This window comes from Syngnathus typhle, linkage group LG7, assembly GCF_033458585.1.
Source record: "Syngnathus typhle isolate RoL2023-S1 ecotype Sweden linkage group LG7, RoL_Styp_1.0, whole genome shotgun sequence".
NCBI lineage: Eukaryota > Metazoa > Chordata > Actinopteri > Syngnathiformes > Syngnathidae > Syngnathus > Syngnathus typhle.
The window spans coordinates 14205691-14227947 of record NC_083744.1 but is presented as its reverse complement, the minus strand read 5'-3'; the positions used below and the strand labels follow the sequence as shown (position 1 = coordinate 14227947).

General features: G+C 42.8%; 2 protein-coding genes across 2 annotated transcripts; both read left to right on the top strand.

The window, feature by feature from the left end:
* The first annotated feature begins 7663 nt into the window (after positions 1–7663).
* On the top strand, positions 7664–16771 carry LOC133157626 (ankyrin repeat domain-containing protein 26-like). The gene is made up of 28 exons (XM_061284312.1): positions 7664–9607; positions 9674–9788; positions 9858–10031; positions 10123–10229; positions 10293–10430; positions 10614–10759; positions 10876–10946; positions 11035–11092; positions 11165–11209; positions 11275–11514; positions 11581–11667; positions 11751–11818; positions 12154–12549; positions 12712–12824; positions 12899–13081; positions 13169–13187; positions 13275–13362; positions 13429–13585; positions 13711–13768; positions 13839–13973; positions 14067–14244; positions 14310–14809; positions 14899–15105; positions 15439–15551; positions 15617–15689; positions 15755–16000; positions 16183–16228; positions 16351–16771. The coding sequence occupies exons 1-28, from the start codon at positions 9402–9404 to the stop codon at positions 16446–16448; spliced, it is 4065 nt and encodes a 1354-aa protein (XP_061140296.1). The 5' UTR covers positions 7664–9401; the 3' UTR covers positions 16449–16771.
* Positions 16772–17203: 432 nt separating this feature from the next.
* On the top strand, positions 17204–20288 carry LOC133156719 (ankyrin repeat domain-containing protein 26-like). Its single transcript, XM_061282638.1, has 9 exons — positions 17204–17279; positions 17749–17836; positions 17887–18067; positions 18244–18331; positions 18398–18554; positions 18680–18737; positions 18808–19381; positions 19444–19949; positions 20030–20288. Exons 1-9 carry the CDS (start codon positions 17204–17206, stop codon positions 20252–20254), a joined length of 1953 nt encoding a protein of 650 aa, XP_061138622.1. The 3' UTR covers positions 20255–20288.
* Positions 20289–22257: the final 1969 nt, after the last annotated feature.

Here is a 22257-nt window from a genome sequence, read left to right as displayed (position 1 = left end):
GTTTCCCATGGAGGAAAGCGTGCGGGCCTTCGTGTAGTAGAGTTAAAAAAAGAAAGGGAGCACTGATGATGAATGAAATGCATTGGGGAAAATAACAAGCATTTCTGAAAAAGCGTCAGTTTAATAGCAAAAAGTTTGAGAGCCAGCACGCAATCGTCCCCGGTTGTCTTGGTAACAAGAGCTGGAGTGTTTGGAGGATGTTTTAGAATGAGCGCTGGTTCTGATGACTTTTCCATCGGGCTTAACGTGATTGACATTGAAACGCGACCCGGAGTGCGACTTCAGTGTGTTCACGCGGTTGTGGTTGTTCGGGTGATGACGGAAAGGAAAAGCAACCCGGCAATTTTCCGTCGGTCCCAAACCATGCCGAAAATTGGCTTCCTTCATTCATTTATTGGTGATGACTCTTTTTATTATTATTATTTTCTTTTTGAACAACCGTTTTGTGAGCAATGAACAAAATGTTTCATCCTGATAATCCCAGTAGTAAATGTTCAGATATAAAATGTCTACACATCCTTTTTACATGCAGTTTTTGTGATGTTTGATTTTTTTTTAATTGATTTTAATATTGATTTTATTGTCCTAGTGATTATTTGCAAACACTGGAAGAGATTTTTTGATAAGTGTATCACAGCAAATGTTTAAATTGATGTTGGTTCAAATTAAAATGTAGTTTGCCTTTTAGTTGTGGTTCAATTTGTCGCACTTTGTGGGCATTCAACTTTGGTGGCATATTTTAAGTATTATATCCAAATTCTACTGAGAGCACAAATCCTTTCCAGAACTTTTTCTGTTTATCTCAAAGTACAAATTGTGAATAAAAGGAATGATTGATGACTTCGCAGAAAGCAACGACACCCTCCTGTCTCATGTGTTACATCTGTGAACAACATGTTACGCAATATCACCCGCTGTGCCAGTTCAGCAACTGTTTTGAATTATGAGCTGGCAACACGGGGATTATGTGTCGTTCTTTTTTTTTTTTTTGATTAATGGTAATTTGGAGATGCTTATAATTGAACCGTAAATGTAAATTTATCCTTTAGCGAAACATTTTTTTCGACAGCAAATAAATAGCGACTTGGCACCATCTATCAGCTCTTCTGGGTCAATTTCATAACACGTTGTTTTTCTGCCGCTTGGTGATCCCATGAACATTTCCCCGACGCAACCATGCGTGGATGTCCTCACCGTGTCTCGTAACCTCTTTGATTCTCCGCTGGTGTGACTCAAAGTTTACCAGTGCGAAGTTCGATGAGAAAACAAGCAAATCTTTTCCAGATGTCCCCGCCGACTGTCCGCATTTGTCAAGCGTGCAGCGGGTCCAAAACACAGAGAAAAAAAAAGGTGAAACATTTTTTTTTGTGACCTCGGTTGTTGACCCCACAGAGACGAAAACAGGACACGGTCTGTGCAGACTTTTTGGAATTTATGCCAGCAGACGTTGTGTTATTTTTGTTAGAAGAGGGGAAGAAAAGATCATCGTATTAAAATGACTTTTCCTGCTTTATATCAAATAGAAAAATAAATAAATTCACCCAAGTGTTCCCAGACTGTCTTGACTGGCGTTCCAATTTCCTGCCACTTGTGACCTCACGTGTGCTGGCTGTCACACGAGGCAAGCGAATGTTTTCTTATGTCACAGCGGGGGAATCCATTTAACACGGCGATGACCTTCCGAGCGAAGTAGCAGTTAGCGTGTCTGTCTCACGCTTTTGTGGTTTTGGGTTCCAAAGCTTCCTCACAAATTCCATAATGGACATGGAAGATTCGCATCTGATGCTTTTGTGGTTTTGGGTTCCAAAGCTTCCTCACAAATTCCATAATGGACATGGAAGATTCGCATCTGACTTAAGGCGGCCATCTTGCTTTTTTCCGCACAAATTCCAAAATGGACATGCTAGCTCATTGTCCAGACATCGGACTTAAGGCGGCCACCTTGCTTTTTATCTTTGACCTTATCAAGGAGAGCACACCTTTAAGTTCAGTAGTTAAAATTTTGCCTAACAAAAAAGTTTGATAACAAAAGTTAATTACAACAAGGGAACACTTTCTACATTTATCCCAACGATTATAATCAATTACTTTTTATTCCACAGACAAAACAAAAGTGATTTACAGAAAGATACAACTCCCTTCAGAGATAATGGCTCCAACACAGATTGATTTATCTCGGGTTTGAAAGTTGCAGCCGATCACATAACTTAATAATAAATGACAACATAAATTGCGTATCTTCTTTTTTTTTTTTTTTTATCCCATTCTGGCAGCGAGAAGCTGTAATGTTGCTGGCAAAGCCTCAGAGAAGTCTTGGAGGTCTTTTTTTTTATTTCTTATTCATTTACTTATTTATTTATTTAAATGTTTTAGTTCCCTGGCACCCCAGGCTCGAGACTCTTACAGTGTCTCTCCATGTTTTAAAGTCATAAGATGATTGATTGTGTAGTATATTCTCCTTTTCTGGCTTGGGGTGGAGAGAGAGAAAAGCGATTGCAGTTGAGACGCTTTCCAGACAGACTTTAGTGGGATGAGCTCCCCAACTGGTTTGAACTGGTCTCTTCTCGTCCCCTAGTCTAGTTGATGACACCATTAAGCACAGCGCCCATTAATTTGGAGCTCCTCAGGGATAGAGACGCTGTAGTTTAGCGACCGTTTACATTGAGATGACAACAGATTGGACATAAAAAAAAATGTTGGGCTGATTTCCAGGCTTGTGTTTCTGCATGCAAATGTAAACAAATGTCCAAAGAAGCCACATTAAACTGTAATATGGGAAGTAAATTGGGGGCACAACATTCCCATGGAGGGGTCCTCCAGTTTGAGGAAAAGGGAAGTCCGCCACATCCCTTATCTGGCCCATCGCGTTCGTGGCGGCTTCAGTGACAACAACTCGATTGGTCCGAGAGCTTCAGGCCTGCTCAATTTTAGCTCAGGATGAAGTGAGTAAGGAAATGCTTGTAGAAATATCCCCTTCCTCAAATTGTCTCCGCTTTCCTTCTCCTTGACCTAGAAAATGGATTATACCATGATTGCGTGTATGTTTAATGTGCTGAAAAATCAGGTTCAACTGGCTGACCGATAGTTGCGGCCGACTTTGTGGTTCACAAAGGCGGATGCGGCAATAGGAACGTTTATAAAAATAATTGTTTCTTATTATTATTATTGTTATTTTATTATGATTATTTTATTATGATTGTATTATTTATTATTTTGTATATTTATTTTGTTTATATATATATATATATATATATATTTTATTTTTTTTCATCCATATTTTTTTATTCTGGAGGGGGAGGGCACTTCTGATTTATTGATTGGAAATTATAGAGCTTGTTTGGGTCAAACAATTATTGATTTAAAGGTGAGTTGAAACCAAAATTTCTATTCTATTTCAAGTGTGCATATTTGATGTTTTATTTAACTCTGCAAAGTATTTACTGTAAAAAAACAATTTACTGTAATAATTTAATGTGCTACGTTATACGATTTCAGTGGTTTTTGAAAAAAATAAATTAGCAAAAAACATTTCCAGATGGCTGGAAACATCGTATGACCAGCAAATGAATTACCCAAATAAAACCGAGGCATTAATTCCAAAATTCCTCTGTGAGGAGACCGAAAGGTGAGTACAGTGGTGTCAACTCGCAGGTATTCCAAAATAAACAAAACAAGTCTGACTGATTACAGATGTCGACCGTTTGCGAAGAAACAAATTTGACTATTGATTTAGCGCGCTTACATCCTCCAACGACGCAATTGCGTGCTCGGGGTCTTCCCGTCAACGCTGAGGCGTAGTTATGAGCCTCAGAGCTGCCTCGCGGGTCTCGACGTGCTCTTTCTCAAGAAACTAATCGGCACCTCATTAAAAATGATTGACAGCAAACAAATGATCCCTCGACAGGAAGTTGAAAAAATGGCGCCTGTAATGATGTGTTTTTTCCAAGGGTAAAAAAAAAATAAAAATTTGCATCTGAAATCAGCATCTGGTTTGCAGATGACGCCGTTCAGGAAATGCAGACCTGCTGCTTTGGATAGAAGCTGTGCTTTTTATCTCAGGTCTTAAAACCAAAGACGATTTACACCCTAAAGTTGTCTTCCAATCTTCTCACTTGGTAGTGGACACACAAGACTGAGAAGTCCTTGTCGTTCAGGTCAGTTGCATTGAATCAAATGTGGGTAGTTCTCAGAGAGCGTGGATCAAACATTGACTTTACAATTATCGGATTTCACCGATTCCAATACTGCGGCGTGTTTACGCTTATCAGGCGTGAAAGATATTTTGATCTCCTCAAAATACGGTTTTGATGTTTTAATCAGTCAGTTGCTATATTAGAACACAGCCCAGAGCGTCAGTGCACACCTGGCCAATGAAAGGAGACTTTATTCATTCGAAATCAGATCGGCCATGTCGTCAGCCATTCTTCTCGCCTCGCTAGCTGAGCGGCCCCATCTTCGCAGGGCCCACTTGGACCGGACTGTACCAGGTGCTTGTTGCGAAAGCCGCTGGAGGTGGCAGTCAATGGAAGTGAGCAGCGGGAGAGCCCAAATCTGGAGGCTCTGGAGGCGGGTATTCAAAGTGCTCAGCTCTCGCTCCAGCATTTCAAAACCACATCGCTGGAGATCCAGGAACACATCAAAGTCCCGACGCCAGTCCCGCCCTTCATTGGCCGGCTGCTGGTTTTGAGACCTGGCGTCGTCCCCCGTCACCTCGCCGCTTCTATTGCTATCATTGTCATCATTGATCTCCATCTTCTCCGTCCCTGGAGGTGGAGGTTCTGCAAGACACGTGGAAGGTGATCACGGGTCTCTAAGTGTGATGATTTAGAGGATATTTCCCAGGTACGCCGGCCTCACCAAAGTTCCACTGATCCTGATCAGAGGAGGACCCGGCATTGCTTTTGTCTGCCAGCATCTGCACTTTGACATAATCAGACAACACCACAATCAGATTTGTAATGCTTGAAGTTAAAGCACTCACCCTGGAGGCCTCGTTAGACTCCTTCTTAGGTTCCTCCGAATCTTGCTTTACGGAGGAAGCCTGACTGAGATCGTCCGACTCCAGTCTAAGGCAAACATACAACGGTATTACTTTCACGCCTCTAGCCCGGCAAGTGAAAAGTTTCACCTCTGCTCGACCTCCTCGCTGATGGTATCAGCGGCGGCATCAGCTTCCTTCTGTCTCAGCGCCGCAATGCACAGTTCCCTTTTTCTTTCCTCCAAAAAACTTGCTTGCTCCTTCATTTCTTTCATAACTTGGATGTATTGGGCTTCTCTTTCCAGTAGCTCGTACTCCATGGAGGAGCCGTACGCCTTGGCTTTGGACAGCTCCTGTGTCAAGCTGGTCAAGGTCTCTTCCCGATTGGCCTTCTCAACTGGAGACAATAATGTCGATGTTACAAAATATAGAAAAACCCAGAACATAAAACGTCCAACCACTACTGACTTGCAAGTTGCTCCTTCAGCCGCTCTTGTTCCTCCTTTTCTTGGAGCAGAGCTTTCTCCATCTCCAACCGAAGTTGCTCAGCCTCGGCCAGTCGGGCGTTGGCGACGGTCACTTCGCACTTGAATCCCGTAATCATGTTGCTCCACTCCAAGAAACTTTGGGCATCAATGTCGGTGGTGAGTCGGAGATCTTGGCGAACATCTCCCAGCTGCTCATTGAGGGTTTCGTGCTCCTCCATTTGTTGGATGCTGCTGTGCGCTTCCAGCTCTGTGCTCACATCCTCCTGAAAGATGGACCTGATCTTCATGTATTTGAATCTTCAAATTGCTCCAAATGAGCTCCATCATACCTCACGATGTTTGCTCCTTTTGGAGTCCTCTTCCGTGGTCGTCTCTTGCTTGCTGTCGTGAGTCTTTGGTTTTTGCCGCTGCTGTGTATTTGCTTTGCGTTCCTGGCGCAACTGATCGTGGGCTTGTTGGAGTTCCTCTTCAACCTGGAACGCAAAAGACACATCGTTCACAGATCGGAAAGCCCAATTGGACTCTTCCGATTTGTCTACTTTGGTATGTTTGCTGCTTTTGCCGTCGTCTTCCTTAGTCTGCTGCTTGAGTTTGTGCTGCAGTTGGGCGTTTACAGAGCGTTCCTGACACAGTTGATCGTGGGTCTTCTGGAGTTCCTGTTCCAGCTGAGGTAGAGCTCAAAAGTCACATCGCTGCCAGATCCGCAACAAGGTTTCAATTGGTTTCTTGCTCACCTCGAGAATATTCACTTGAGCCATCTTGATGGTATTGAGGCAGTCTTCCTGCTGTTGCTTTGACGATGATCTGTTGATGTTGACAGAAGAAAAAAAAAACTCAGCAGAGCTCAGAGATCATTAGAGAGATGATTGGCCTAAGACCGAGGTTCTACCTGAGGTTGGCAAGTTCATCTTCTATATGTATATTTTTGTAATCCACGACACAAAGATCATCTTTAGCCTTCTGCTCTTTAGGCTTCACTCGAAATTGGTCATCTGGTCAAGATAAGCCAAGAAAAGCATATGAGAGCAAGTCCGCAAATTACATCAGACGAGATGTTGTTCTCAAGTTCCAATGAGTTTGGCATTAAAAAAATAATTAAATTAAATTAAATTAAATTAAATTAAATTAAATTAAATTAAATTAAATTAAATTAAATTAAATTAAATTAAATTAAATTAAATTAAATTAAATTAAATTAAATTAAATTAAATTAAATTAAATTCACTTTGGCATTACAACCAACATTAATTGGAGGCAAAGACTCCAAGTTTACCTTCAGTGAAAAATGACGGGGACGTGAAGTCATCAAGGTATTCCGAGACGCCGCCGACCTTTCCCATGCGCTGAAAGCGTCAACAGAATTCAAACTATTGAATTTCACTTTGATACCATTCAGTGGAAAGGCCATTTTGCTTTATTGGTTACCTGTTTGATCCCATTTTGCTTGGATTGTGAGCTGTTGATAACAAATAATATTTGTTTGACCCGCAGTCAAATTTACCTCCGCATCAGCAAGAATTTCATCCAACATAGAAAAAAAAAAAAACACACACAACGGAGATGCTGCAATCGTACCTTCCCTCATCGTCACTTAAAGCGATGTCATCGTACACTGCAGGATTTCGGTTGTAGCGACCGGCTCTGTTCGAATGGGCCTTGCTAAGAACTTCCAGCAGCGAGATCTTCTCGGCCGTCTGTTCTTCCGATTTGTCTGCAATGGAGAGCCGCTCGGACAATGGCGATACCGTCCAAGCTCTGCTTGGGAAACAAACGCAAGGCAAAGCTGGAAGCTCCGTTTATGGTGATTTAAAAAAAAAATGTTGCTGTTCAAAATGCAGCTGTGCTTACCTCGCTTCCGGCTTCTCTGAGCACAAAGAGGTGTCATCTTGATTTAACACCTCTTTGTTTTTCTGCGAACTGCTTTTGCTGCCCACTTTGTCCTGTTCGTGGCCTTCTGATCTTCTTCCACTGTCACTGGGACTCCCACTGCACAGAAGATGGCTTCTTCATTCATAGTCATTGGCTTCATTTATTATTTTTCAAATCACGGCAACAATTTGCATGACCTAACCAGAATGAAAATATCAACGCTACTAATACCATTGCTGCCGATATATGTATATATATATATACGTACACAAAGTTGGTCATTACCAAAATGAGAACATGGTCCTCTTGGTCCACGCTTGAAAGATAATGCACCAGATTTTTTTTTTTTTTCAAAATGGAATAGCTGCTAATGATGTTAGATGAAGCTCAAAATAATTGCTTGAACTATTTTGATGGGCACTTTATGGATTGTGCATATATAGAGCAGACTTTTCAATACATTACAACTTGCTCGTCGTACAATGGAACACAGGTGGAGGTTCCATACAAGAATAAATGATGCATGATTTATGGGGTGACGGTAGCTTCTCCCCTAATTGCATATCCAATACCCTTCACCGCTTCTAATTAGAGGATCTGATGTGCTTTAAATGATAGAGACGCAAAAACTTTACAAAGCTCAAATAAAGCAGTGACATCATCTTCATTATGTCGTTGGAACCTCCCCCAAGGCCGCCGCCCCCAAGTCGGGGAAACATTGCTTTTTCTGAACACAATATTCACAATCTAATTACAATGTATATCTGCGATTAGAAATACTTTAGTCCCCCATGTGGATTTCTACTTGCTGGCTTGCAAATTAATTTTGATGTTTCTTGCCATTCATTACGAAGGGAGCAAGGGAGGAGCCTGAGAAGAAAATGTCCTTACAAAGACAATGACGACTGGAGTACCAAAGTCGAGCTGTTCACAATATCACATGATAGTTTGGCTTGCTCTAATGGTGTAAATATTACACGTTGGATTATTCTAATTGCTTATTTGCATGGCTGCGCGATGCACTAATTATATTTTGCAAGAACTGAAAATTATTGATAAGGTATCAGCTCTGGAGCGAACATGTAATGTTTCCTTTTTTTTGTCAATGTCTTTGTCTTATGTGCTCCTGCTACAAAATTAATTTCAATTTCAGGGACAATAATGAGATTCTGATGCTGGATGGAAAAAGAATGATATGGCATTGCCTCGAACATTTATCATGCATTATTTCTGGGGTTTGCAATGATGGGTTTTAATGTTTCAAATGGTGCTCTAACAATTATTTGTCATTCTGACAGCGTCTCTGCACTTCACGTGCATTTGCGAACCACCATTTATTGTTTGTGCCTTCTTTGTTTTTATTTAGTGTCGTTTACTTGTATGTCTATCGTGTACTGTGTCTCGTCACCGTGGGATAGAGGAAACGTAATTTCGGTTTCTTTGTGTGTCTTGACATGTGAAGAGATTGACAATAAAGCAGACTTTGACTTTGATCGTAATATTTTCTAGACAAACACTGCCACCTAGCGGTTACTTATGGAAACTCAAACCAACTACAAGAACATGCACAACAACGCCACACCGTTATTTGTGTACTTTTTATTTTGCAGCTTTCAGTCGTCGAGCATGATAAATTGTCTACGCACACTTTCCGCCTTCTTTTCTTTTCAAAATGTGGCGTTTAAAAACTTCATTAGGTGGAGAACTGAAAATCATTTCTCTGCTTTGAGGCGTGCAGTAAAGCAGCTTGACAGCATTGAGCGGTCAGCTTGATTTTTAGACTTCTCTGTTTGAATATGTGAAGTGTCAGTCGAAAGATGTGAGATACATTACTTCAACGCGAGTTATATTTTACATTTCAGGTAAGTTTATGGAAACTCATTGCTGCCACAATAGCGGGTAAAAAAAGTTCAACATCACGTTGTTGCATTCGGCGTCACAAAACGAAGCAATTATTTCAGATACAAAAACTACAGTTACCAAGACGAATGTGCGACTTTTCTGGAATAAGGAGTTTTTAATTCTACATCAATTAGGCCACGTTGCTACGCTCCTGCTGTGTTAAGATGAAGAAAGTATTTGCCAGTTTCTCAAGTAAGATGCGATCATCAAGTAGTGCTTCAGACAGTGGTAGCCCAGCCACTGCTGGTGCTGGCTACAAGGTGAATAGCAGGAAAATGGAAAAGTTCCACAAGGCTGCCTGGCTGGGTGACGTCACCAAGCTGCGGGGGCATGCCATGTGTGATATTAATAAGGTGGACGAGCACAACAGGTAAGCCAAATGGATGTCACAAACGGGTAAAACAAAATGCATGCTTATCATCTCTCCTGTTTCTAGGACTGCCCTTCATTTGGCCTGCGCCAATGGACATGCTGAGGTGGTGGAATTCCTCTTAGGGATACAAGCCGACGTTAATCTGCGCGACAACCACAGGAGGACTCCCTTGATGAAGGTGAGCCGAAGCAATTTCACGCCGGATACATTTTGGTTGACGGCTTCCGTTTTGTCGTCATGTGACCAGGCAGTGCAATGCCAGAGTGATCTGTGTGTGAACCTTCTGCTGGACAACAAAGCTGACCCCAACTTGACGGATGTCGACGGAAACACAGCTTTACATTTGGCGGCCAATATCCCCTCTCTCTCTTGTGTCATCATGCTCGTGAAGAAAGACGCTGACCTCAATGTCAAAAATCTGGTGATTCCATCTCTGTCCGTTCTTAAACACACGTGACATCAAAATGCGACATACTGCTGGTAATTCCGATGTCTGCGATCTTATTTTGAAGAAAGGCCTTTCACCCCTGACCTTGACAGTCCGAGGAGACCACGTCGCGGTGGCCGAGTATCTGTTGAGGAAAGGCGCTGATGTTAATATTTTGGACAAACACCAAAGGTTGAAGCAAAACGATGACACGCCCTACAAAATGAATCTTGTTTAAAAAAACAAAACTTTCAGGTCACCGTTAATGATAGCCGCTGGCAATGGACACATGGACATGGTGCAGATGCTTTTATCCTTTAAAGCAGATTTTACACTGAAAGATAACAAGCGACTGTCGGCAAAGGACTACGCTGTTGAGAGCGGTCATCGAGCGTAAGTTTATCTTGTCTTTGCCACCATTTTTTTCCAGACACGTCTGCTTATATAAGTGAGTGGAATTTGAGTTCACTGCCAACACACAGCGCTTGTGTCTGAGGTTTTTGCGTGCAGGTCTAGTCGCCTGGATATGGACTTATGGCCCCAAAACGTAGTGATGATGTCTTGACTCTGTTGTAGCTGCGCCCTCCTTATTAGTGAGCAAGCCAACCCTGTGGCGGGGTCCCCGGCAACTCCATTTGTGCGTGACGAGATCGTCAAATTACAGCAAGTCAACCTTGCTGAAGCCCTGGAGACTTGTGGAGGACCATCCACTAGCAAAGATGGTGATGTCGTCACTTTTTTAATCAACTTGTTGGCTCGTTGTATAGCGCTTTCAGTTTAGTAGTCCCATGAGGAGAAAATAAAAACAGCATCTTGAAGCTTTTGATTTGTTTAACAGGCTTCCATTCGCCTTTTAGTGAATTTGCCAGAGCTGGACATGCTATAAAAGAGAAATTTCAACCAAAAGAGGTAAGAATACAAAGCTAGCCAAATCCATATTATTTGTATTTATTATTGATTTATTTGATTTATTATTTTTTAACAATGTCTCCCTCAGACAGACAAGAACAAATGGCTTTTGAGCAAATGTGAAGAAGAGAGCTTGGAAAAGCTTGGTAAGTCTCGTTTTTTTTTTTTTTCATAACCGACGTGATTGTCTTTAACATCTTACTTGGTTCATTTGATAGAATTGACGGAAGAACGTGGTTTTGGACAATTTGACTGCAAGGAAGGTAAGTAAGGCTTGGAAATGTAACATTGCATGTTTGGTCATTAAATGCCATCCGCTATGCATCAGCCTTAGACAACTCAAGCATTTCCAGTCCTGAAAGTCTGCCTGGATGCGAAAATGACCTTAAGCTTGAGGACGTCCAAGAATGCTTCAATTCATCTCTTGAAGAAGATGTTTTTTATGTGCCTCCAAAGGCGCCCTTTGCGCTACCAAAACCAATCAATCCGGATGACAAAAAACCCGTCGCATCTCCGAGATCACTCGTACGTCACCATTCCCCAAAAGTGATTCTTCAGGAGAGTGACGGTAAGACTTGACTGGTCTTTCATTTTTTTTTCAAATATGCACATTGTTAAAATGTGTCTTCTTCAGAATCCGATTGGGACGACGACAGTTTGATTTCATTTTGTGACCGGACCCAAAAGGACAAACGGCCGCTTGAGGAAGCAGTTGGGCGAGGTAAAAAAGGCTCGCTCATCGTTTCTCAGCAGTCCGACGAGCGAGAGCGTGTTCTCTGTGTGAAGATCTCACCTCCCCTTCAGGCTCCCCCGAAGTCTCAACGACGTGTGACGGCAAACCGGGTTTTCATTCTGTTGAGCAGCGGCAAAAGGTGACCCGTCACAAACACACAACTGTATTGGGAAGGGATATTAATGTTAAAATATTAAATGAATAAAAATTCATATTAATAAATATTTTAATAAAATATTCCTATTTAATTAAATTGTTGTTTTACAACACATTGGGAAGCAATATTAAAGTTGAAATATTAAATGAATAAAAATAAATATTAAATAAATAATAATAAATAAATGTTCAAATAAATTAATAATATTAAATGAAAATTGTTTCATTTAGAAATAAAATGTGGAGACATATTTTATGCATTCATATAAAAGCTTGCCTCTTTTTTTTTTTTTTTTTCCTCCTCAACTCACATTTCAGACGGCGACAGCGTTACCCGAGACCTGTAATGAGAGTCTGAGCGACCGAGAGGAGGAGAAATCCGTTTCAAGTCATGTTCAAAGTTCTCGGGAGAAGTTCAACGCGCCCGTTTGTTCCGTTCGCCAAGCCTGCCGCTCAGAGTCCGGATCAGACGACTCTGTGGCGGAGTCTCCTGGCTGCCCCCTGAAAAATAACAAGATTGCAGAGCGTCAGTCGCCTGCTCGTGAGAACATCATCGTGCTTGGAGAAGCAGAAGAGTCATCTCAGAATGAGGCGCCTCAGTTACTCGCCGAACAAAAGGTCGTCTCCATTGCCCCCGCAGTTTGCACTGCTGGTCAAAACACGACTGCTGAGACCCAAGCTGGACCTTTTCACAACAAGAAAATAGAACCTGCGGTAAGGTTGATGTTGGCTTTACAACTTGTACAAGTTTGTGCTCTCATGCCAAAGCAAAAAAATTTGAAACTTACTGGAGCTGTCCTAAATTCACCCCAGAGGTTGGATGCTTACAAAATAAACTCGGGCACTGTCTGTTTTTTTTTTTTTACTGTATTTTAGGTGGCCCACGAAACTCATTTGACAGTGCAGACGCCTCCAAATGAGCCTAAAACCAACTTGGTGAATCAAATGAAAGCTTCTTATCAAGTCCAGACAGCTGTCACCTCTCAGAGGTTTGCACCATTTTCCATGTTCTGCTTTTTTTTTTTTGTCTTCCACAACATTACACTTGAGTTTCTTACGACAGGGCGGAATCGCCAAGTCAGCAGATTTTCAACCCGAGCCCCGACGGAAGGACGAAGGACACCTCACAGTTTACCGTGGTTAGCGAAGCATGTGACATCAGTGTCACTCAGATCAAGAGTGGAATCGGCAGGGATCTCTTAGGCTTCAGCAGCAGTTTAAGCGACCTGTCAGAAGATGACGGAAGGTATACCTTCATGCTTGTTAGAGCACATGTATATATTCCAAAATCTAAATTATTTATTTTTCTATTTTCCGCGGAATATGTGAAAAGAACACCAAGCACTATTGCCGTAAGTTAAATGTTTTTATTATTTTCTTATTTATTCAAATTTTTATTTATTTATTATTTTTCATTATGCCCAATTTGTGAATGTCAGATCACCGAAGACTGCGAGCTATCCAAAGATTCCGACGATGGTGTCATTTCAGAGGACTCTGACATCAGACTGGACGCGGTCACTAAAGGTAACATTGGTCGGAAAGCCAAATGATGTTTACTCGATGGTCTCTGATCTGGTTTGTATTTCTCAGACTCCAGAAGTAAGAAGAATCTGTGGGACATCGACGAGCGCTGCTCGCTGAACGCAAACGGTCATCATGACAGACAGAGGCTTCAAGAACTGGAAATCGCAAATCATCTCTTGGAGCAAAGCAATGTGGAGTCGAAAAGCGATGTGGAAAAGCTCACGTAACGGCCGCTTCGTTTTCTTCTGGCTGCCTTAAATGAAATGTTCAGACCATTTAATTTGATGTTTTCGTGTGAAATTACCACCTGGCATTGACTGGTTGACCTGATTTATTTTCACCACACAGATTTCAGCTGAAAATGGCTATTAAGGCCATCGTGTCGAATGAAAGTACCAACAAGAAGGTAAGGAAGAGCAACATGGAGGTGGGCCATTTTGTTGAACTCATTTGTTGGATTATTTTCATCTGGCCAGTTTGGGGAGGATCGCGCGCAAACGCTTTTGCCGCTGAATCACACCATGCTCAATTCATGGATGCACACGTTAAACAGTCAACAGGTCAAACTGAAAGAGATGGAAGAGAAATACAAAAGAAGCAAAAACAATGAGGTCTTGGAATCTATCTCATTCAATCCCAAAGACGATTTTATACGTCTTGGTGTTAAAAAAAAGTTCAGCGTGTCTTCCCCCGTTATCTTTCAGGAGCAACTGAGAGCAGAACTTGAGGATTTACAAGCCCACACCAGCATCAAACAGCAAGACCTCGCCGAGGAAAATGAGGCCCTCAAGGACCAGGTGGAAGATCTTCGCCTTGAGCGGGATCGGTCGGACTTGAAGAAAGCTCTGTGTCAAGAAAAGGACGAACAACAGCGACTCGCAAGTCAGTATTTGCGTCTCTACTCTCGGGACGGCTCGTTTACAAAGTTTGTTTCTCGCCCGGCGAAGTCGCATGTCTTCGCGACAATGTCAAGAAACTCTCCCAGAAGCTGTCCAAGACCAAGACGCAGGCAAATGCACTGGAGAGCGACGTTCGGCGATATGACGTGCAGATGGCGGAGAAGGACAAGCAGCTGAGCTCCGCGCAACGCGACAGCGACCAGACGGCTTTGCGTATCAAAGAGCTGGAAGCCGCCCTGCAAGCCGAGAAGGAGCTGGCCGCTCGGGCCGCGTTGCACCAAGAAAACGCTCAGGAGCACCTCAAGCAGGTTCAGAACAAAGTTGCGTCGCTGCGGCAACGGCTGGAGGAGGCGCAGAGCAAAGTTGAGGCCAAGGAGAACGCTTTGACGGACGCCAAAAAAGGTTTTGAGGATGCCTTGTTTAAGCTTCGCAGTGATTGCGAGGAAAAGGTCCAGCAAGGGCGGGCGGCGCAGAAGGAGCTTGCCTCCAAGGCGAATGAAGTTGAAGTTCTCGTTCGGAGATTGGAGCAGGAGAAAACAGAGAGGCAGGTGAGATCAATACTTGATAACACCTTTTTGGTGTACATTACCTAACGCAGTTGTTGGAGGGTTGCCCGAATTTGCTTTTGGCGGCACAGACTTGCCAAAGGCAGCTGCAGCAAGAATTAGATGACTCCTTAAAGAAGCTCTCAAAGTGCGAAGCTTCTTTGGAGTTCAGCACGCGCTACCGCATCGACTTGGAAGAAGAGAAGACTCGGCTCCTCCAAGACAATGACAAGCTAAAAGCAAAGGTGGAAGAAGAGAAGACTCGGCTCCTCCAAGACAATGACAAGCTAAAAGTAAAGGTGAAGTAAAAAAAAAAAATAAAAGATTCAGTGCTGCTTACATTGTTGCCATCTGTAATGAAGCCCAAAATAATCAAGCAGATTAATTGACAATGATTTTCATAGTCAATAAATTGGCGACCCCCTCTTAATCGATTAATCGTTCAAATTAATTTCTTGTCATCTGTATAAAGCCCAAAATAATAATCAAGCAAATTTACAACTATCTCATAGTTGATTCAGGTGGCCGTTAACTCGTTCATTTAATATCTTTAATAACCGTCATTGACACTAAATGTTAAGTAGTGGTCAAAAACTCCAAATGTGACAAATGTTGAACAAGTTCTATTTCAGGTGGAAATGGCCCAAAAGAAAGCCGAGGAATTAACAGAACAAAAATGTTCCGTCAACTCTCGTCTGGACCAGGAGATAAAGAGAAACTCGGAGCTTCAAAAGGAAATCTACAGGTGCTTACAAAACTTAGCCTAATATATGTCATTGTTGCATTTCTGAATTTCACTCTCACATTTAGGCTTCAATCTGTGGTTAAAATTGCCAAGAAGAAACTGCATGATCAGCAAACAAGTGTCGAGGACAGACAAAAGGTTTGTCTCTCGCAAAATCTGCTTCAACTCGACTTCATGTTTTGAATTTTTTCCCATTTGTTCAGTTAAATCTCCAGGTTGACCAACTTCAGGCCAAGCTGGAGAAAGAAATGTCCTCCTGCAGCCAGTTGGAGAGGACCAAGAAGCAGCTGGAGGAGGAGGTGCTCAATCTGAGACGGAATCAAGGACCCCCTTCGGACGGAGTCGGCCCGGCGCCGCCAGCCTACACCCAATACCGATGCCACTGCTCAAAAGTCCCCAACCTTCCGAGCGAAGGACCAAGCCGCAGTGTGGAGGACTACCTGGCCAAGGTTGGTGCGATAAATGTGTCCAAACGTTGAATTGGTAATTGGCCATTTTGTATCAGATTTATTGTCACCTCTTTAGCCCAATGTAGTCCTTAAGAACCAATTGGTGATTATTTTTTTAATGTTCTCTGCCTTTTTGTAATTCCATTTACAATTCATTCTGTGGCCGTTATGATTTATTCCAGATGCGGCAAGATCTGGACGAAGCCATATCAAGAGAATTAGCCAATTGTAAGTACCCCGATGCGATTTTTGGCGCCTTTGTGTACATTCTCAAACTGCCTCCTAAATAACAATGTCAAAATGATGCGGCGTTGGACCTGAACGTTTTGTAACCAGTGTTCCTTCCTCAGCCTCCGTGAAACTGGACATGCCTTCGACGTGTGTGTCGCCTGCGAGTCGAGCAAGACAGCAGTATGCCAATATATTGATGAAGAACCGGCAGGTATAAAACCAGTTTGGACAAAGACACCGAATTGGACTATCTTGAGAAATCCCACCCCAACCCAACTCAAGTGTTACATGAATCGACAAGTCAGCGTAAAGGACAGAAATCAGTTGTATATATTGGAGATATATTTTGCTATGTGGGCACCCTTTAGCCAACCAACACTGTTCCTTTGTCCATTAATGTTCTGTATTGTGCAAAACAAGAACTGACAGATGTGACACATCCAATTCCATTTAATAAAGTATTTTCTAGGTATGTAGCAACTTTGAGTGGTAACAGAACTTATTACATCGACCAACCATCTACAATGGCGAATTATAACATTGGTTCAGTCGTGGTTCAAATAATTACTGTGATTTTTTGTTGTATAAAGAAATGCTGGAACAAGTTGGACGTGCATTTAAACGTTGGTAGAAATGATAAATGCAGTTCATATGTAAAGGTTATAAGTCATGTTTAGGTTGATATTTAAATTTCCCCATCAAGCGGAATATGACACTCCTAACTTTTTGTCAGTAGTGTATTCCATCATTTAAAAAAAATATATTGAAACAATCATGGTAAAAAATGTCCAGGTGTCCCCAAACAATAACCAGTATGATTAAAACTGACAAAAACAAATTCTGGTCTTCTTTTCTGGGACGTCACGTGACAAAAATGTTTGTATGTAAATTAGCCCCCCCACGAAAACATGGTATCTTCCACAACGTTCTTTAAGTGAAGGTCCGGGAAAACCCATTAAGAGTGACGACGCAATGACCCGCCTCATGATGACAACTGCGCTAGCCGACGAAGTTGTCTCGTCGTCTTTCTACCTGTGTGACACGGCAGGTGAGCAAAGTAACTAAGCGCGTTCTAGTACGCTGACGTTTTAAATTACGTCACTCGGTAGAGGGAACTAGTACTTTATATGTATAGACTCGTGTGACAATAAAGCCATCGATACCAATGACGCGTCTGAGATTTTTGGTTGATCATGTAAATGGTCAGGAAAGTTAGCTCGAGTTTAGAGTTTCGGTATCGCGACGATCCAGCTCACCAAGCTGGACCTTTCCACAACAAGAAAATAGAAGAACCTGCGGTAAGGTTTGTTAGAGTGGTGCTAAACCCTGACAAGGTTGATGTTGGCTTTACAACTTGTACAAGTTTGTGCTCTCAAGCCAAAGCAAAAAAAATTGAAACTTACTGGAGCTGTCCTAAATTCACCCCAGAGGTTGGATGCTTACAAAATAAACTCAGGCACTGTCTGTTTTGTTTTTTTTTACTGTATTTTAGGTGGCCCACGAAACTCATTTGACAGTGGAGACGCCTCCAAATGAGCCTAAAACCAACTTGGTGAATCAAATGGAAGCTTCTTATCAAGTCCAGACAGCTGTCACCTCTCAAAGGTTTGCACCATTTTCCATGTTCTGCCTTTTTTTTTTGTCTTCCACGACAGGGCGGAATCGCCAAGTCAGCAGATTTTCAACCCGAGCCCCGACGGAAGTACGAAGGACACCTCACAGTTTACCGTGGTTAGCGAAGCATGTGACCTCAGTGACACACAGATCAAGAGTGGAATCGGCAGGAATCTCTTAGGCGACCTGTCAGAACATGACGGAAGGTATACCTTCATGCTTGTTAGAGCACCTGTATATATTCCAAAATCTAAATTATTTATTTTTCTATTTTCCGCGGAATATGTGAAAGAACACCAAGCACTATTGCCGTAAGTTGAATGTTTTTATTATTTTCTTATTTATTCAAATTTCTATTTATTTATTATTTTTCAATATGCCGAATTTGTGAATGTCAGATCACCGAAGACTGCGAGCTATCCAAAGATTCCGACGATGGTGTCATTTCAGAGGACTCTGACATCAAACTGGACGCGGTCACTAAAGGTAACATTGGTCGGAAAGCCAAATGATGTTTGCGCGATGATCTCTGATCTGGTTTGTATTTCTCAGACTCCAGAAGTAAGAAGAATCTGTGGGACATCGACGAGCGCTGCTCGCTGAACGCAAACGGTCATCATGACAGACAGAGGCTTCAAGAACTGGAAATCGCAAATCATCTCTTGGAGCAAAGCAATGTGGAGTCAAAAAGCGATGAGGAAAATCTCACGTAACGGCCGCTTCGTTTTCTTCTGGCTGCCTTAAATGAAATGTTCAGACCATTTAATTTGATGTTTTCGTGTGAAATTACCACCTGGCATTGACTGGTTGACCTGATTTATTTTCACCACACAGATTTCAGCTGAAAATGGCTATTAAGGCCATCGTGCCGAATGATAGTACCAACAAGAAGGTAAGGAAGAGCAACATGGAGGTGGGCCATTTTGTTGAACTCATTTGTTGGATTATTTTCCTCTGGCCAGTTTGAGGAGGATCGCGCGCAAACGGAAACGCTTTTGGCGCTGAATCACACCTCGCTCAATTCATGCATGCACACGTTAAACAGTCAACAGGTCAAGGAGAAAGAGATTGAAGAGAAATACAAAAGAAGCAAAAACAATGAAGTCTTGGAATCTATCTCATTCAATCCCAAAGACGATTTTATACGTTTTGGTGTTAAAAAAAAGTTCAGCGTGTCTTCCGCCGTTATCTTTCAGGAGCAACTGAGAGCAGAAATTGAGGGTTTACAAGCCCACACCAGCATCAAACAGCGAGACCTCGCCGAGGAAAATGAGGCCCTCAAGGACCAGGTGGAAGATCTTCGCCGACTAGCCTATGACAAAAACCAAAACGCCTTGGATTGGAACGATACCATGACCTCGTTAAAGTACGAGCTCAAACTGGCGAATGAGCGCCTGGAGACTGAGCAACAAGCCCACAAAAATTTAGCGGCTGAGTTCCAGTTGGCCCCCACCTGCCGGGCTGAGGTTGAGCGGGATTGGTCGGACTTGAAGAAAGCTCTGCGTCAAAAGGAGGATGAACACCTGCGACTCGCAAGTCAGTATTTGCGTCTGACGTACTCTCGGGACGGCTCGTTTACAAAGTTTGTTTCTCGCCAGGCGAAGTCGCATGTCTTCGCGACAATGTCAAGAAACTGTCCCCGAAGCTGTCCAAGACCAAGACGCAGGCAAATGCACTGGAGAGCGACGTTCGTCGATATGACGTGCAGATGGCGGAGAAGGACAAGCAGCTGAGCTCCGCGCAGCGCGACAGCGACCAGACGGCTTTGCGTATCAAAGAGCTGGAAGCCGCCCTGCAAGCCGAGAAGGAGCTGGCCGCTCGGGCCGCGTTGCACCAAGAAAACGCTCAGGAGCACCTCAAGCAGGTTCAGAACAAAGTTGCGTCGCTGCGGCAACGGCTGGAGGAGGCACAGAGCAAAGTTGCGGCCAAGGAGAACGCTTTGACGGACGCCAAAAAAGGTTTTGAGGATGCCTTGTTTAAGCTTCGCAGTGATTGCGAGGAAAAGGTCCAGCAAGGGCGGGCGGCGCAGAAGGAGCTTGCCTCCAAGGCGAATGAAGTTGAAGCTCTTGTTTGGAGATTGGAGCAGGAGAAAACAGAGAGGCAGGTGAGATCAATACTTGATAACACCTTTTTGGTGTACATTACCTAACGCAGTCGTTGAGGGGTTGCCCGAATTTGCTTTAGGCGGCACAGACTTGCCAAAGGCAGCTGCAGCAAGAATTAGATGACTCCTTAAAGAAGCTCTCAAAGTGCGAAGCTTCTTTGGAGTTCAGCACGCGCTACCGCATCGACTTGGAAGAAGAGAAGACTCGGCTCCTCCAAGACAATGACAAGCTAAAAGCAAAGGTGGAAGAAGAGAAGACTCGGCTCCTCCAAGACAATGACAAGCTAAAAGCAAAGGTGAAGTAAAAAAAAAAAAGAAAAGATTCAGTGCTGCTTACATTGTTGCCATCTGTAATGAAGCCCAAAATAATCAAGCAGATTAATTGACAACAATTTTCATAGTTAATAAATTGGCGACCCCCTCTTAATCAATTAATCGTTCAAATTAATTTCTTGTCATCTGTATAAAGCCCAAAATAATAATCAAGCAAATTAATCGACAACTATTTTCATAGTCGAGTCATCGTTTTAATCGTTCCAATTAATTGGCGACCCCCCAATAATTGATTAATCGCTCTTATATTTTAATTAATTTACAACTATCTCATAGTTGATTCAACGTTTTACTCGTTTTAATTGATTGACAACTTTTTTTTTTTCATAACCAATTAATAGTTCTAATCCGAGCTCTTTGGGAATATTTCTTAGCACAGACAGTGTTTTGCCGACGATGCCTCTCCTCCATCATTTAGCTGCAGGAAAGCAAAGCCCAATGCATCCAAGCCGAGAAAGGACGAGCAAGTCTTTTGGATGAAAGAGAACGAGACCTGAGCATTGCGGCGCGCAAGCAGAAGGAAGCTCAGGCTGCCGTGGACGCTTCCAATCATGTCAACAAACAGCTTGAGGAGGCTGTGCAAAGGCAAACTCACTCCCTCAACACATGCTAGCATATGTTTTGACTGTTTGAATGTCATGTCAACGTGTGCCACACCAGGCTGGAACTGAACAACATCAGGTTGGAGGCTTCGGCAACGCAACAGTGCAACAAGTTTGATGCGCTTCAGAAGGTGGCTCAGGAGGACGCCAGGGTGAGCAGCGCTAAAAAAAAGAAATCAATCTCACACCAGCTCTAAAATGTGAACAAAAATATATTTCGACAGATGAGAGCTCAATTGGAAGACTTGGTGACAAATCTTCAGAGTCGGAAGCTTATGTTGGAGGATCAACTCAACAAAGAGGCAAGCGCCGTTTTTTGTCACACTCATCGAACGTGAATAGATGCGGTACGACTTTTGTGGTCTTCTGTTCAGGTTCAAAAACAGAACGTGTTGTCAAACAGAGCTCAAGGCACTCAGGTCATGTGGGAGGAGGAACTGAAGAGCCGCTCCAAGTTAGGACTCCGTCTAGCAGAGCTGGAAAAGGAAAAACGTGACATGAACACCCAGGTGGCCGTTAACTCGTTCATTTAATATCTTTAATAACCATCATTGACACTAAATGTTAAGTAGTGGTCAAAAACTCCAAATGTGACAAATGTTGAACAAGTTCTATTTCAGGTGGAAATGGCCCAAAAGAAAGCCGAGGACTTAGCAGAACAAAAATGGTTCGTCAACTCTCGTCTGGACCAGGAGATAAAGAGAAACTCGGAGCTTCAAAAGGAAATCTACAGGTGCTTACAAAACTTAGCCTCATATATGTCATTGTTGCATTTCCGAATTTCACTCCCACATTTAGGCTTCAATCTATGGTTAAAATTGCCGAGAAGAAACTGCATGATCAGCAAACGAGTGTCGAGGACAGACATGGTTTGTCTCTTGCAAAATCTGCTTCAAATCGACTTCATGTTTTAAATTTTTTCCCATTTGTTCAGTTAAATCTCCAGGTTGACCAACTTCAGGCCAAGCTGGAGAAAGAAATGTCGTCCTGCAGCCAGTTGGAGAGGACCAAGAAGCAGCTGGAGGAGGAGGTGCTCAATCTGAGACGGAATCAAGGACCCCCTTCGGACGGAGTCGGCCCGGCGCCGCCAGCCTACACCCAATACCGATGCCACTGCTCAAAAGTCCCCAACCTTCCGAGCGAAGGACCAAGCCGCAGTGTGGAGGACTACCTGGCCAAGGTTGGTGCGATAAATGTGTCCAAACGTTGAATTCGTAATTGGCCATTTTGTATCAAATTTATTGTCACCTTTTTAGCCTAATGTAGTCCTTAAGAACCAATTGGTGATTTTTTTTTTAATGTTCTCTGCCTTTTTTAAATTCCATTTACAATTCATTCTGTGGCCGTTATGACTTATTCCTTTGTGTACATTC